This window comes from Halichoerus grypus, chromosome 12 (assembly GCF_964656455.1).
Source record: "Halichoerus grypus chromosome 12, mHalGry1.hap1.1, whole genome shotgun sequence".
Taxonomy (NCBI): Eukaryota; Metazoa; Chordata; class Mammalia; order Carnivora; family Phocidae; genus Halichoerus; species Halichoerus grypus.
In genome coordinates, this window is record NC_135723.1 from 41,523,705 (window position 1) to 41,538,036 (window position 14,332).

The 14,332-nt window shown below is 37.4% G+C and overlaps 1 protein-coding gene across 1 annotated transcript in view; it reads right to left on the minus strand.

Moving 5' to 3' along the window:
• Positions 1 to 14,332, minus strand: part of COL28A1 (collagen type XXVIII alpha 1 chain) — a 158,376-nt gene that overhangs the window by 82,002 nt on the left and 62,042 nt on the right. The window contains exons 17-21 of the mRNA XM_036064440.2: positions 13,455 to 13,523; positions 12,041 to 12,109; positions 4,574 to 4,645; positions 3,777 to 3,845; positions 956 to 1,027 (exon numbers count right to left, since the gene is read on the minus strand). Coding sequence (XP_035920333.2) covers positions 956 to 1,027; positions 3,777 to 3,845; positions 4,574 to 4,645; positions 12,041 to 12,109; positions 13,455 to 13,523 — 351 coding nt within the window. The remainder of the gene's footprint in view (positions 1 to 955; positions 1,028 to 3,776; positions 3,846 to 4,573; positions 4,646 to 12,040; positions 12,110 to 13,454; positions 13,524 to 14,332) is intronic.

A 14,332-nucleotide genomic window follows, 5' to 3' on the forward strand; every position in this document is an offset into this window, starting at 1 on the left:
GCGCCAAGAAATACAGATTTGTAACAAGCTCCCAGGTGATACTGATGGACACTGAAGCTTAATGACTTGTCGACAGAGGATGATTTGTTTTCTACCTGCTTTTATCTTGCCGGTACCGTTTTTGTGTGTTTGTTTCTTTAATAGTCTGGTCCTTCAACGTACTCCCTGTCTCCTTACAATTAACATCTTCCTAGAAGCTTGAACTCTCTTAGGTTTGCAATTTCTGTTTCCTGACACATCCAAATGACCTCAATATTCTCTCCTGCTAAGTCAGGACACACACCTGATTGCCTGTCTCGCAATTTCCTTTACTTCATCCTCAGCATCTGGTCCTGGTCAGTTTATCAGGTCATATATCCCCTACTTGCCATTGCACAGTATTAATTTTTTCTCTCTGAATAGCTCCATGTACTGAGCACTTACTATGTCCCAGGAACAGTGCTCAGTGCTTTATTAACTCTTTCAGTCTTCACAGCAATCCTGGGAAATAGATACTATTATTGCTTTCTATGATTAAAATGACTGGCCCCAAAAGGTTCTGGGTAGAGCAGGATGAGAATCCTACACTCCTGCATTCTGAAACCCCACTCCTCATCATCCCTGTGTTACCTCTCTGTCTGGAACCATGTTGTTCAGCAAAACAAGATGGAAGAGAATTGGTATCTCCTACAGTCCTAACTCTATCCCAACTTCTGAATATTTGGTGGTCACTTGAGAGAATGGACATACAGATTGTCTCTAAGAATCATAAATGCTCCAACGAAGATCACATATTTTATGGACTCTTCATTCCATCCTATTTCACCCAGAATAGCATGTTTTCTGAAGCCTTTTTCATTTGGATTTGTTGAGAAGGAACTAGGGAATCTAACTTGCAGTGGAAATCTAATATTCTATTAAAACCAGACACAATTACAATCTCCCCAAAGCATAAATGAGAATATAAGAAACATACCTTTGGCCCTTCAGGCCCTGCAAATCCCCTCTGTCCTTGATTTCCTTTGCTCCCTTTCCTTCCTTCATCACCCTGACAAAATAATTATAAAAATACAGTTGTATGAACAAACCCTCCTTGTTCTGACAACAACCCTATCAGGACCATGTTCTCAACTAACACTGATTTTCAAGCAATGTATCCTAAGTCCAGCTCAGTTTGTACAAGATTTGCCGATGTTCTTGAGCAGACTGGGTGACTTCAGAATTGTTCAGTCTTTACCACTTATTCAATATGATTTGATGTTTTTTAAATCTAAGTTCAGTATCTCTCTTTGGGGACTTTAATTGGAATTCATAGTTCTTTGGCAGCATTGGTTTATTAACAGATGCTTCTGAGACATCTGCGGTTTCAGAAAAGACAGCTAGCTACCTGTGCTTTTTCAGCTTTAATGCTGCTTGAGTTTTAAAACATAAAATGAGATATTTTCCAAGATAGAGAACAAACGGATGGTTGCCAGAAGGGAGGTGGGTGGAAGGACGGGTGAATTGGGTGAACTAGGTGAAGGGGATGAAGAGTACACGTATCTTGAGCACTGAGAAATGTATAGAATTGTTGGATCATTATATTGTACCCCCGAAACTAATAAAACACTGTATATTCATTTAAGAAAAATTTTCTTAATTTTACATCCATAGATTGTAACGGTGGCAACAAGAAGTGAAGCAGGAAATAGCTAGCTATATAAAGTTACCACTAAAAAACCCCCAGATTTTTCAAATCCAGCCCCATTTCTTCCTCAACAAGGAATCTAGTTCTGTCTCCCAAATGAGACTGGTAATTCTATAGGCAGAAAGACGCATCAGCATTAACCTGGAGCAGAGTAAGAAACTGCCAACTGGCTGTTCCTCAGCCTGGTTGTGTACTGCCGAATGGCTGTTCCTCAGCCTGGCTGTGTAAGCTGGTACTTCCCTGAAGGAATTTTGTTACATTCAACCAGAGCCCTCAGAGTGTTACAACTAGGGCTCAACTAGGGCTCAACTGCAAGGTACCATATCCAAATGTGGCTCAACGAAGGAATAACTTTCAAGTTATTCCGGGGGTTTGCAGCTGAGGGCATTGAATCATTTATGACATAAATGACTCTACCACCATTTTCAAACCTAAGCGTGCATCAGAATCATGTGGAGGGCTTGTTAGCCCACAGATTGCTGAGCCCCACATTCAGAGTTTCTGATTTAGTAGGTCTGCATTGAGATCCAAGAATTCACATTTCTGACATATTCCCAAGGTCATCAGAAATGCAGACACTCCCTCAAGAAGAGGTGAATTCCTACCGCATCTATAGATTGTAATTAACTCCCAAGATCCAAACTAATGAAGAGCAGTGACACAGGTGATAAAAAAAAAAAAAAAACATAACAGTTGAATGTTATTGTATCCTTAACTTATCGTATCATTATCATTTGCCAGCAGAGGCAAAATCTAACCCCAACTAGTTATTTTCTTCCATTTACTCCCAAATTTAATTTACTGTCCTAAATGACCCAGAAGACAACAGTAGGAACCCAATGAAAGGTAATAAAGGGCCAACACTGAACTGTAGCATGTCTGGGCTACGTAACAGATTCCTACCTCTCTTCTCTCTAAACTTCCATAAGCCACAGAACCCCTCAGAGCTACAAATCCAGTGCCCTCTCTTTCCAATGCATTCTCCTCGCTCTATAGGTAGTATTTGACACCACCAATTGCTTTCCTCTTGAAACCCTGTCACCTTAGTTTCCCTAACACAGTAACTATTCTGCTTATCTTCATGCTGGTCTGAATGTTCTTTCTCCAACTACTGCACAATGTAGGATTCAAACCTCAGCTCTTTCCCAGAGACATCATTCATTCTTCCAGCTTCAATTATTAACTCCAAGGGTCTAGTTTCCAAAAGTATCTTCTAGAAAACTTCTGTTCTCCTGAATGTTAATAGACAAGCATTTCTAAAAGTATTTTTTTGGGGGGTTGTGAAAAAGGTATTCTCTGTCCAGGTTCACAAAAAAAAAAAAAGAGAGAGAGAGAAAGAGATTTCATAGTCTGATATACCAATAAATTAAAACGTTTGAAATTCTGCAAATAATTTAAATGTCAAATTCTCACATTTAAGGTTAAGGACTCAATTTTAGCCAATATTTGCACAAGACGTAGACTTCTTAAGCTTTCACTGACCATTTTAATGCAATTAGAACACTAATAAATATACAGATTTTATTTTTACTTTACTCATATATAATTCTCCAGAGTCTTTATATGTACACTGATGACTGTACATAAAACCTGCAGGAACATCTGGCATCTTAGAGGCCGTAGGTTATGTCACTTCGTGGTCTTATTGATGAATCTGGATATTCGCATCTTTATAAAGATGTTACTCAACCAGCATTTCTACAATGTGTAAGATAAATGTATGCCAAGTTGTGGAAATGAAACCTCCATTTGATAAGTGGTATTTCTTTCTTACTGTGTGAGATACTATAAGTATTTGAAGAAAATGTATGGACTTTCAAGTCTCAAGGATGTATCTCAAGGCTTCTTTTCTATGTGTTTTAAAATGTCAATCTGACCATTTATTGAGAAAACATGTGTTGAACTCTGCCTAGTAGCCGGGTCTTATGATAGATCTTAGGAAAATAAAAATGAATAATACATACTTCCTGTCTTCCGAAAACACACAAGCTGGAGCCATAATTTTCAGCCAGAAGTAAACACATTTGACATAGCAAGAGTAACAATCAAATTTCTCCTAAACTGTCTCGTTGGGCAGTCTGCTTTCCCCAACACCTTGTCAGTTCCATACCTTGGGGCCAGGTTGTCCTTTTCCAGGTGGTCCTTCTGGGCCTCTTGTTCCTGGAAGCCCTGCTTCTCCCTAGAGGAAATGACACTGATGTCTTAGCTAACCCTGAATGGACAGTTTGTATAAGCCCACCTTGTCTCCTTTTATGGCCAGTGGATTCTCTGCTGAGACCCTCCAGAATAATAGTCTTAAAATTAATTTGGGAGTTTACCAACTTTAATAAATTCAAATCAAACTCTAGTTGAGCTCAGAGCAGCTGAAATAGGAAAAAGTCCAATTTCTCCGCCAATTTTCAAAGAATAAGCTCACTTTCCTTTGGCTCTTCATTCACATTTGATGGTTTAGTAAAAAAAAAAAAACAAGAAAGACCTTCAGCCTTTCCATCTGCTGTTTTTCTCTACTTATCTAGAAAAATGAATGTTTCAAATGTCAACTCATAATACTTCAAAAACTCTTTATAATTACTTCCTGAATGCATTTACAGACTCTCTTGTTGGAGGGGAAAAAGTGTTTGCCTCAAAGTTTCATTTCAGGTGCTTTCTAGGAATCCAAAGGGACTAGGTCACTGGGGGACACCATGGTTGAAATGCCAGAGAGAAAGCAGAGAGCATGAGACACTATCCAGCCAATAAACTGGCGCTCTTTCTATCTAAAGTAAGTGAAAAAGGAAATTGAGAGTTGTGAGACATTTACCTAAAATGACTAAGTTTGTCCTGGATGGTTTAATTTGAGGTCCTATAGCACCAAGGTATCAGTGTGGTTCAATAGTTTTTACTCCAGTAAACATAAAAAAGTGTTACCTTCTTCCCTGCAGCTCCATCCTCTCCTGGAAATCCTGGTTGTCCTGGGAGCCCTATTGAGCCTGGCTCCCCCTGGTGGATAAGCAAAGATTTTATTTCCCAGAAATTCATATTTATCTATAAGTATTATATTTATCCTAATTTAAATTCATACTTATGCACAACCATTTTGAGGTACTTGCCAACAAGGTGTATCTTACAGTATTTGCAACAAGCCTCTGAGTGGAGAAATCTGAGTAGTAGCTAATAGTAATGAAACTCTCTGACCTTGGGCAAGTTACTTAACTTCTTTGGATCTCAGTTTTGGATTCTTTTGTTATGGGTTGAACTGAAACCTCAAAAACTGGATGTTGAAGTCCTAACCCCTGGTCCCTGTGAATGTAACCTCATTTGGAAATAGGGTCTTTGTAGACGTAACCGAGTTAAGATGAGGTGATGAGGGTGGGCCCTACTTCAACATGACGGCGGTCCTCTGTCCTTGTAAGGAGCAAATGCCATGTAAAGACAGACACCTGGGGGGTGGGGGGACTCCATGTGATGGCAGAGGCAGAGATCGCAGCGGTGCGGCTACAAGCCGTGGAATGCCAAGCACGGGCAGCCAGCACCAGAAGCTAAGAAGGGGCAAGGAAGGATTCTTCCCTACAGGTTTTAGAGAAAACATGACCCTGCAGACACTTTGATTTTCCACTTCCTCTAGAATTGTGACATAATGAATACCTGTTGTGTTGAACGTTTGTGGTTCTTTGTTACAGCAACCCCAAGAAACTAACATGGAAGTGAAATGTCAGCTCTAATACTCAATAATGCTACTTGCTTTCAAGTTTGTTTGTATTTAAGAATATGCCCTTTAAAATGTTCAGAGATAATATGTGCTACTTTCAAATAATGCCAAAGTATTCTTACTGCATTTAAGAGCAAAAATATTAAAGATAAGTGAAAGTCATTTCACCTAAACTCAACTAAAAAAAAAAAAAACTAGTGAAAATAAAAGAACAGTAAACCTAAAAATAAGTAGAGGGATATGGTAAAGATCAGAGCAGACAGTAATAAATTTGAAAATCAAAAATTAAGAAAAGTAACAAAACTAAATAATACCTTTAAAAAACTAATAAAATAAATAAACCTCTAACAGGAATTACTAACACTAAAAAAGAAAACTCTATTAAGAATTAATAATTAAAGATAAACACTATGAAGAATTACAGGGAAATATAACTATATACATGGTAAAGATTTTTTAAAATCATAGAAAATTTCCATGACAATTTCAAACAAATATATTGGAGAACATTAATAACTTTTAAGAAAAATATAAATTACTTAAATGACATAAGGAGAAGTGGACAAGCTAAATAAAGCAGAAGCATTAAAAAACTGAATCAGCAATTGAAAGTCTCTAATTTCCTCTCCTTCCAAGATCACAGGCTCTGCTGGTTTTACAGGCAAGCCTTACAAATTCTATATCCTTTGAAGAACAGGTATTCCCTATCTTATACAAATAGTTCTGAAAAACAGTAAAAGAGGGAACTCTACCCAATTTATTTCATGAGGCTAATAAAACCTTAATTAAAGTCATACAATAATAGGACAAGGAAACTACATTGTAGACCAGACTGCCTATGAATGTAGATATCATGTAAGTTTCCAGTCAAATGGAGGAATAGGGACCAGATTTAATTTCCGCCCTGACACAGCTAAAAACCAGACAAAATATATAAAACAATACCTTTCAAGATATTAGACACCAGATAATGAAGGATAATAATAACTGGGGGCAGGGAAACAAATTAGGTGAATACTGTAATTTCCCCGGTTTGCTGCCTGGGTAGAGTTTCCAGGCCACGGTGCAGGGAGAGGGAACCCAGGGAAAGTTCAGAAATCTCTCTAATTTAAGAAGACAAAGGTAGGAGTCTAGGTAAGCCGGGTATCAAAAATTCGCAGAATTGATTACCTGATAGGAAGAAGGTACACAGAGAGAACGATGAAGCTCTGATGAGTATCCCCCTCGTGTAGTCAAATAAATACTGTTCAGCACAGTGTGAAGAAACTACCCAATGCCCAGAAAACAACCAACTTAAAGAATTAGAGAGAACTGGCAGCAGGCCAGAAATAGTGCCTGCTTCCAGTGGCAAGAAAGGAAATCTCAGAATTCTGAGGGCATAGATTAGAGTTCTTAAAAACGTCTTGCTTCAGTAGTCAAGAAAAACGAACCCTACACTAAACGCTCCTACCTAAGAAAGCTTAAAAGCAAGACCAAGAGGTACAAGCTGTTTTCAAATGACTTAGAAGAATCCAGGGACAAAGATATGTATAGAAATACAAACTTATGTGTAGGAATACAAAAATGTCTAGCCCCCAAAAGAGGCAAAATTCACAAAGTTTGGCATCTAGCCAAAAATTATCAGAAATTCAAAGAAACTGGAAAAAAAATTACCAAGAAAATGACAGAAATGATAGAATAGTAGATAAGGACCCTAAAAATTATTATACTGCATTCCATATGTTCCATATACTCAAGAAACCAGAGGAAGGTTGAGATACATTAAATAGAGCCACGAAGTTATAGAAAGATACGAATTGAACTTCTAGAGTTGAAAATTGCAAAGTATGAGATAAACCATACCCTGGATAAAATTAACAGCAAGTTAGACATCACAGCAGATTAATGAACTGAGAAACATAGCAATAAAAACTATCTAAAATGAAACACAGAGAAAAGAGACCAAAAAGGAATGAGTAGAGCATCAGTGAAGCAGCCAAATTTAAGTAACACGGAGTTGCTTGGGTGAAGGCAGAGAGCGGGAAATATTTCAAGAAACAATGGCCTAGTATTCCAAATTTGATGAAATCAATAACCCACAGATCCAAGAAAATCAATGAACCCTGAGCACAAGAAATACGAAGAAAACAAAAGTAAGGCACATTATAATCACATGGCTCAAAACTAGTGATACAGAGAAAATCTCAAAGATAGCCAGACAAAAGAGACATGTAGAGAAATGAATGTGTAGATGCTAACATATTTCTCATCAGAAACAATGCAAGTGAGAAGACAGTGGAACAACATCTTGAACGTACTAAAAGAAAGAGAAAAAACAAAATAAAAACAGCCATCAACCCAGAATTCCATACCCAGTGAAAATATAGACAAAATAAAGAGTTTTTTGGACAGTAAGTTGGCAGTTTCTTGAAAAGCTAAATAGATACCTACCATATGACCCAGCCATTTCACTTCTAGGCATTTACCCAAGAAAAATGAAAGCTATGTCCATACAAAGGCATGTACATAATTGTTCATAATAGCCTTATAATACCCCAAAGCTGGAAACAACCAAATTTCCCTCAACATATGAATGGATGAACAAATGTCCATACAGTAGAATACTATTCAGCAATAAAAAGAACAATAAAAAAGAAGCTAGTCCTTGTTGTTAAACGTGGGCCTGAAGGTAATTTTGCTGAGTAAAAGATAAGACAGAAAAAAAGGTTATATGACGTATTATCCCATTTACATAAAATTCTAGGAAATGCAAATGAATCTATTATGACAGAGGGCAGACCGATAGTTACCAGAGATTGCAAAACAGATCAGTAGGCGAAGTTGGGGAGGGATGGAAGGATGGTATTACAAAGGGACACATAATAATTTGGTATGTGGGGGGGAGATGATAGATACTTTAGTTATTTGGTTTTGCTGATGGTTTCAAGAACATATACATGTTTTATCAAAGTGTACACTTTAACCATGTGCTTTTATTTTATGTCAACCACATAATAAATAAAATTATTTAAAATGGATGCAAAAATCCTGAATAAAAGATTAGTCAATTAAATTACTATCATAAAAAAGTTGTATATCATGATCAGTTGGGTTTATCTCAAGAATGCTAGGATGGTTCAACGACTAAAAATTCTAGAAATGTAACATACCATTATGAACAGGTTAAAAGGGAAACATAAAACAATTATCTTAGTAGATGCAGAATCTGATAAAATCCAATATATATTGGATATATAAATCCATTTATAATTACTAAGAAACTCTTGGTACAATTCAAACAGAAGGTAATTATCTTAACCTAATAGTGATTGTCTAGCAAAAACCTACAGCAAATGTCACTCTTAAAATTGAATTTTAGGGGCACCTGGGTGGCTCAGTTGCTTAAGTGTCTGCCTTCAGCTCAGGTCATGATCTTGGGGTCCTGGGATCAAGTGCCACTTTGGGCTCCCTGCTCAGTGGGGCGTCAACTTGTCCCTCTGCCCTTCCTCTCTGATCGTACTTTCTCTCTTGCTCCCTTTCTCTCAAATAAATAAATAAAATCTTGTTTTAAAAAAGTGAAATTTTAGAAGCACTTCCTTTGAAGTCACTTCTTTTAAGCATTGCACTGGAGATCCTAACAGTGTAAAATTTTTAAAAACAAATAGGAGAAAGAACTAAAAAGAAATATATAAAAGAGTTTTTATTTTCATACAATATGATTATGTACACAGGGAATAAAAAAGCAAGAGTTTACAAACAATTAGAAATAATAAGAGATATTATCAGGTGCCTGAATACAAAAATGACATACCAAAACAAAACAAAACACCACCATGAACAAAATAATACTTCTCCTAATTGACCTGTAATAGCTAATTAAAATATGTAGAAAAAAGAAAGCAATTCACAATTGCAAAAAATTTCTCCAATGTACATTTTTAACTGAAAAACTAGAAGAGCTTTATGGATAAAATGGCAAATATTTTCCTGAAATATTAGTTTTACACTATGGTTTGAAAGACTCAATATTTAATTGGAAGATTCAATGCAATCCCAATAGTATATCCCAATGGAGAAATTTTTTGCACTTGTGAATTGCTTTCTTTTTTCTACATATTTTAATTAGCTATTACAGGTCAATTAGGAGAAGTATTATTTTGTTCATGGTGGTGTTTTATTCTGTCAAATTTGACAAGTCAATCCTAAAAGGAGTATGTTAGAATCAAGAGTAACCAGGAAAGAAGTTGAGAGTATTTTCCCTATTGATGATAAAACTTATTATAAATCTATCATAATCAAGACAGAAGTAATAGCACTGAAAGATATAGACAAATGGAGCAGAATAGAGAGCTCAGGCACTGATCCTCACACAGAGAAGCTTGATGTACAACAGAGGTGGAATTACAAACCAGTGCAGCAAAGATGGACTATTTAGTAACCCATGCGGGGACATATGGTTGTCCATCTGGGGGAAAAAAAGATCGCTACATTGCACCACACACAAAAAGGAAACGGTAAGTGGACTAAAGACCTAAAGTTTAAAAGCATTGTCACATTTTGCTAGAAGGTTGGTGAACGGGCAGAACCATTTTACCCATTGTCCATTTTGGACAGGATCTTCATGATACCAAAATTGAAAACTTGCCCATGCCCTATGATCTTCCAATTCTATTTGTAGCATCTATCACCAACCAGTGAGAGAAACTTGTAGTCTGACTTACATAAGAGGAAACTCATAGAATGTTTATGATAGCATTGTTGGCAAAGGCAAAAAATAGGAAGCAATTTAAATGTCAATCGATAGGAAAATGGATAAATTTTAAATGAGATATTTGTATACAATAGACTATCATAGAGCAATGAAAACAAATGAATTAAAGGTATATAAAAACAAGTAAGACATGAGGCTGAATATAAATATGAGGCAGAATGATGCATTATGTAAAGTTCAAGAACACACAAAAGCTTTATGTGGTTTATGGATAAAAATATGTGGGAAAATTTTAAAAACTTCGAGAGAATGATAAATACCCAAGCCATGAAATTAGTTATGTCTGGTGGGGGAGTGGATGGTCATGGGATGGACTAGCAGAGGCAGAAGCCTCTATCTATATCTGTAATGCTTCTTAGAAAAATAGCTAGAATAAATATGGCAAAATGTCAACATTTGATAAAGCTGGGTTGTGAAATACTTGGGTGGTCTTTGTATTATCCTCTATGCTATTGAGTACGCTTGAAATATTTCATTTTCTAAAGTGAGAGAAGCTTACGATTGCACATCTAGTTAATGGCAAAACTGGGATTTAGACTTAGGCAGTCTAACTGCTGAGCCTTACTACCCTACTATGTTGCTTCTCTGAAATTGGCACATATATGACATCAGACATGTACATATGTGTATGTGCACTGCATATACGTACGGTGACATATATGTCATACTTAGCCTATTGTGTGGCACATCGAAACCAACAAACGGCAGCTATTATTACTACTTATGTTAGTGATTGCTATTTACATTAGTATATTTTGTACTCATTGTAATTATATGTCTATGCATATGTAACATGTCTGTTCTTCTAGACCCACATCTTACATATTGTAATACCCAAATACTTATAAGAATGACAACAATGTCAGCAGCAACAATGATGGAGCTGAACCCTCAGTGTGGCTTGCCAGATCCTATCTGACTTCAGGATTATAGAACTCGTGAAGGGTAAAGTAAGAATTCGTTCATTTACTCAACACATTTATTGAGTACCCGCTTGTCCCCAGAACTGGGGATTCGATAATAAACAAGAAAAAAAGGAAACAAGGACCCTGTCGCAGGGGGGTAGCACGGTCCCATAGAAATAGAAAGCAAGCCGTGTATGTCATTATAGCTCCTCTAGCAGCCACATTTATTTACAAAGTTAAAAGACACAGGTGAAAATAATCCTAATAATGTATTTTACTTTACCTTAATATAGCTGAAATTGTATCATTTCAATATGTAATCAATCTGCAAAAGTACCAGGGATGTAGTTCACGTTCTTCGTGCCGAGCTCTGTAATCTAGTGTGTGTTTCACAGTAACCACACATCTCACTTCACGCTCGCCACATTCCGCGCATTCAGTAACCATGTGTGGCTGGTGGCTGCAGTGCTGGACACTGCATTTCTCAAGTGATTAGGAAGATGAAACGTAAGGCAGAAAACATGCCCGTTGAGGTGAAGGGGAACAGCAAAGGAAACAGCATGCTGAGATATAAAATCAGTGGGTAGTGGGAGTGGGGGAGACATACTTTAGGTTGAGGGAACCACTTTCTGAGTAGGTAGCTTTGGAGCTGAGACCTGAAACGTGAGCCCGCCGCAAAACAAGACTAGGGAAGTACCGTTTGCTGAAATCCTACTGTCTAGGTGCTCTGTTTTCTAATATGCAGATAAGACTGTTCTGAAAGAATCGCTCTGTGCCCAAAAAGGGCCTCTGATACTAATAAATATACGAACAAAAACCAGATAGCAGTCCTTAAAATAAACTAAGATTTTTGGTTCTTCTTAAACAATAAGAGTTACACTGAGCATCAGACCCTTTCCTGAATAAATATTCTCCTCTGATGAAATAACCGATGACACATGCACGATCTGTATTGAGTTTGGATATCAATGAAACTTTACATAATATGACATAAATTATCTAAACGCTTCTGATCGGTATGGTCAGCTCACCTTTGGGCCTTGTACGCCAACTCCCACTGGTCCTCTAGGACCCGTAGCTCCTGTCTGGCCTACTTCTCCCTAGTGAGGAAAGAGTATTTGAAGAGTATGTCACAGTAGCAGCAAAATAAAATATATTCCTTCCTTAAGAGCTAAGAGCTGTCTTGTATCAACAAAATAAGATAAAATTGAGCTTTGTGTGCTCAATTCATATATATGTGTTCAAATATATACATAGTGGATAGATGTTAATTATGTTATTAATATTAATACTCATGATATATTGTAATATAAAACCTGAAAATATATATTTTAATATATATTATATTATTTCAATTTGTGTTTGTATATAATTCAAATATATATATATTTGCCTAAAATCCCTTCAGGTGGATGGAGTTTTATCAAATTTGGAATATATAATGGTCTGGCTTAAAATACAGGCTAGGTAGGGGCGCCTGGGTGGCTCAGTCGGTTAAGCATCTCCCTTCAGCTCAGATCATGATCTCAGGGTCCTGGGATTGAGCCCCCTGTCAGGATCCCTGTTCAGCGGGAAGCCTGCTTCTCTCTCTCCCTCTGCCTCTCCCCCTGACTTGTGCTTTCTCTCTCTTTTTCTCTCTCTCAAATAAATAAATAAAATCTAAAAAGATATATATATAGGCTACATAGCATACTCAAAAGGTGGAGAGCACCTGGAAGATAGGCAGTTAGATCCCATAACAACTAAAATTGACACATGAGAAGCCAGAATGACTGTGAATCAAGAGCAATATCATAGGCAGAAAGAACAACCTGAGCTTCCAATGATGAACCCAAAGCAAAAATCTCAAGGACAGTAACTTTCTTCTCTCGAGCTGCTTCTCACATGCCAATCTCTAAGGAGTGTGCTGGAAGGTGACTACTCTCAGGGCAGTATTTATTTAACAATGATTAGTGATCATTTGAAGCAACAGTAAGGACAGCTAGTTAAATAAGAAGTGCCATGCCTCTCCCTAAGGGATAAATAATAGTTTTAATTTAGGACATAAAATGATTCCCACATTCATAGAAGATTTTTCTTTATTTCTGACTCCATATCTTTAATTAAATGTGTCAGGAGGTAGGCCTACTGTGGGAGTGTTGGTGAGAATGGATTAGCCAGCCCACAGGTAGCCTCTACTGTTTGAGCTGCTAGAAAAGGATCTCTTGAGAAAAAGTCATAAAGAAAACAATAAATTAAGATTGCCTAAATAAATGCTTCTAAAAGTGTAAGGAATACATATTACATTAACTAAACCCTCAGGAATATCAGTACCATTTTACATTAAGTAGAAATCTGATTTTTAAGTTCATTTTATCTATTGCTTTCCCAATGCACTGGCTGCTGACCAGGAAATAGCAACTAGACTATAGATATATTAAACTCTGCTCTCATTCAGAAAGTTACCTTAGCACCAGGCAGGCCTTGTCCTGGAGGCCCTTGTGGACCAGGTGGACCCATAGGACCTTGGATTCCCTTTAAAATAAAATGTTTAAAAATAGCATTAGTGAAATTAAGAAATTCGGATAAAAGTAGTTTCATACCCTCTAAAGTGAAAATTTAATTCTCATCCTATCATATATTAGTCACACTCAGTATTTGTTGAATGGCATGGCAGAGGCTGCTAGTCAAACCATAATAGGCATTCTCCCCTTCTTCCATAGTAAGAGAATTGTAGCTGACCTGCGCGGCTGCCTAGATAACGACCACGTTTCCCAGTCCCTTGTGCAGCCAGGTGTTGCCAGATGGACTGGATTTGGACCAATGGGATACAAAAGGAAGTGACATGTGCAATTGCTGATTCATGATAAAGGAAGAGGCATGCCCTTCCCTCCCCTATTCCCCTTCCCCAGTGGCTGAAGTGAAGACACAGTGGCTATCCCAGATCATGTGGGCGAGGAAAGCACCCTGAGAAGGGCAGACTCCCAAGAATGAAGATGGAATCTCTGAAGACCCTGACGAACAGAGCCACCATGCCAGCTTGGAGTTCCAAATCAGAGAAATAAAATTGCTTCTTGTTAACCTATTTCACATTTCAGTCCCATGCAGGCAAACCTATACTCTAGCTGTCTCGGTCACATTATATCAGGATGTTAAATCGAAGGTTTTGACCTTAGGCTCTAAGAAGCAAGAGTCTGTGGACACCAAACTGAAGAATGTCCAAACACTAGACTCTCGCTCACATTGTGGGTATAAAAAGGGGAAGGAGATAGAATTAATAAGTTCTTCTTTGGAGAAAGTAGTCTTATAAAGTGTTTTCTTTGAAGAACATGAGAGGGATTTGG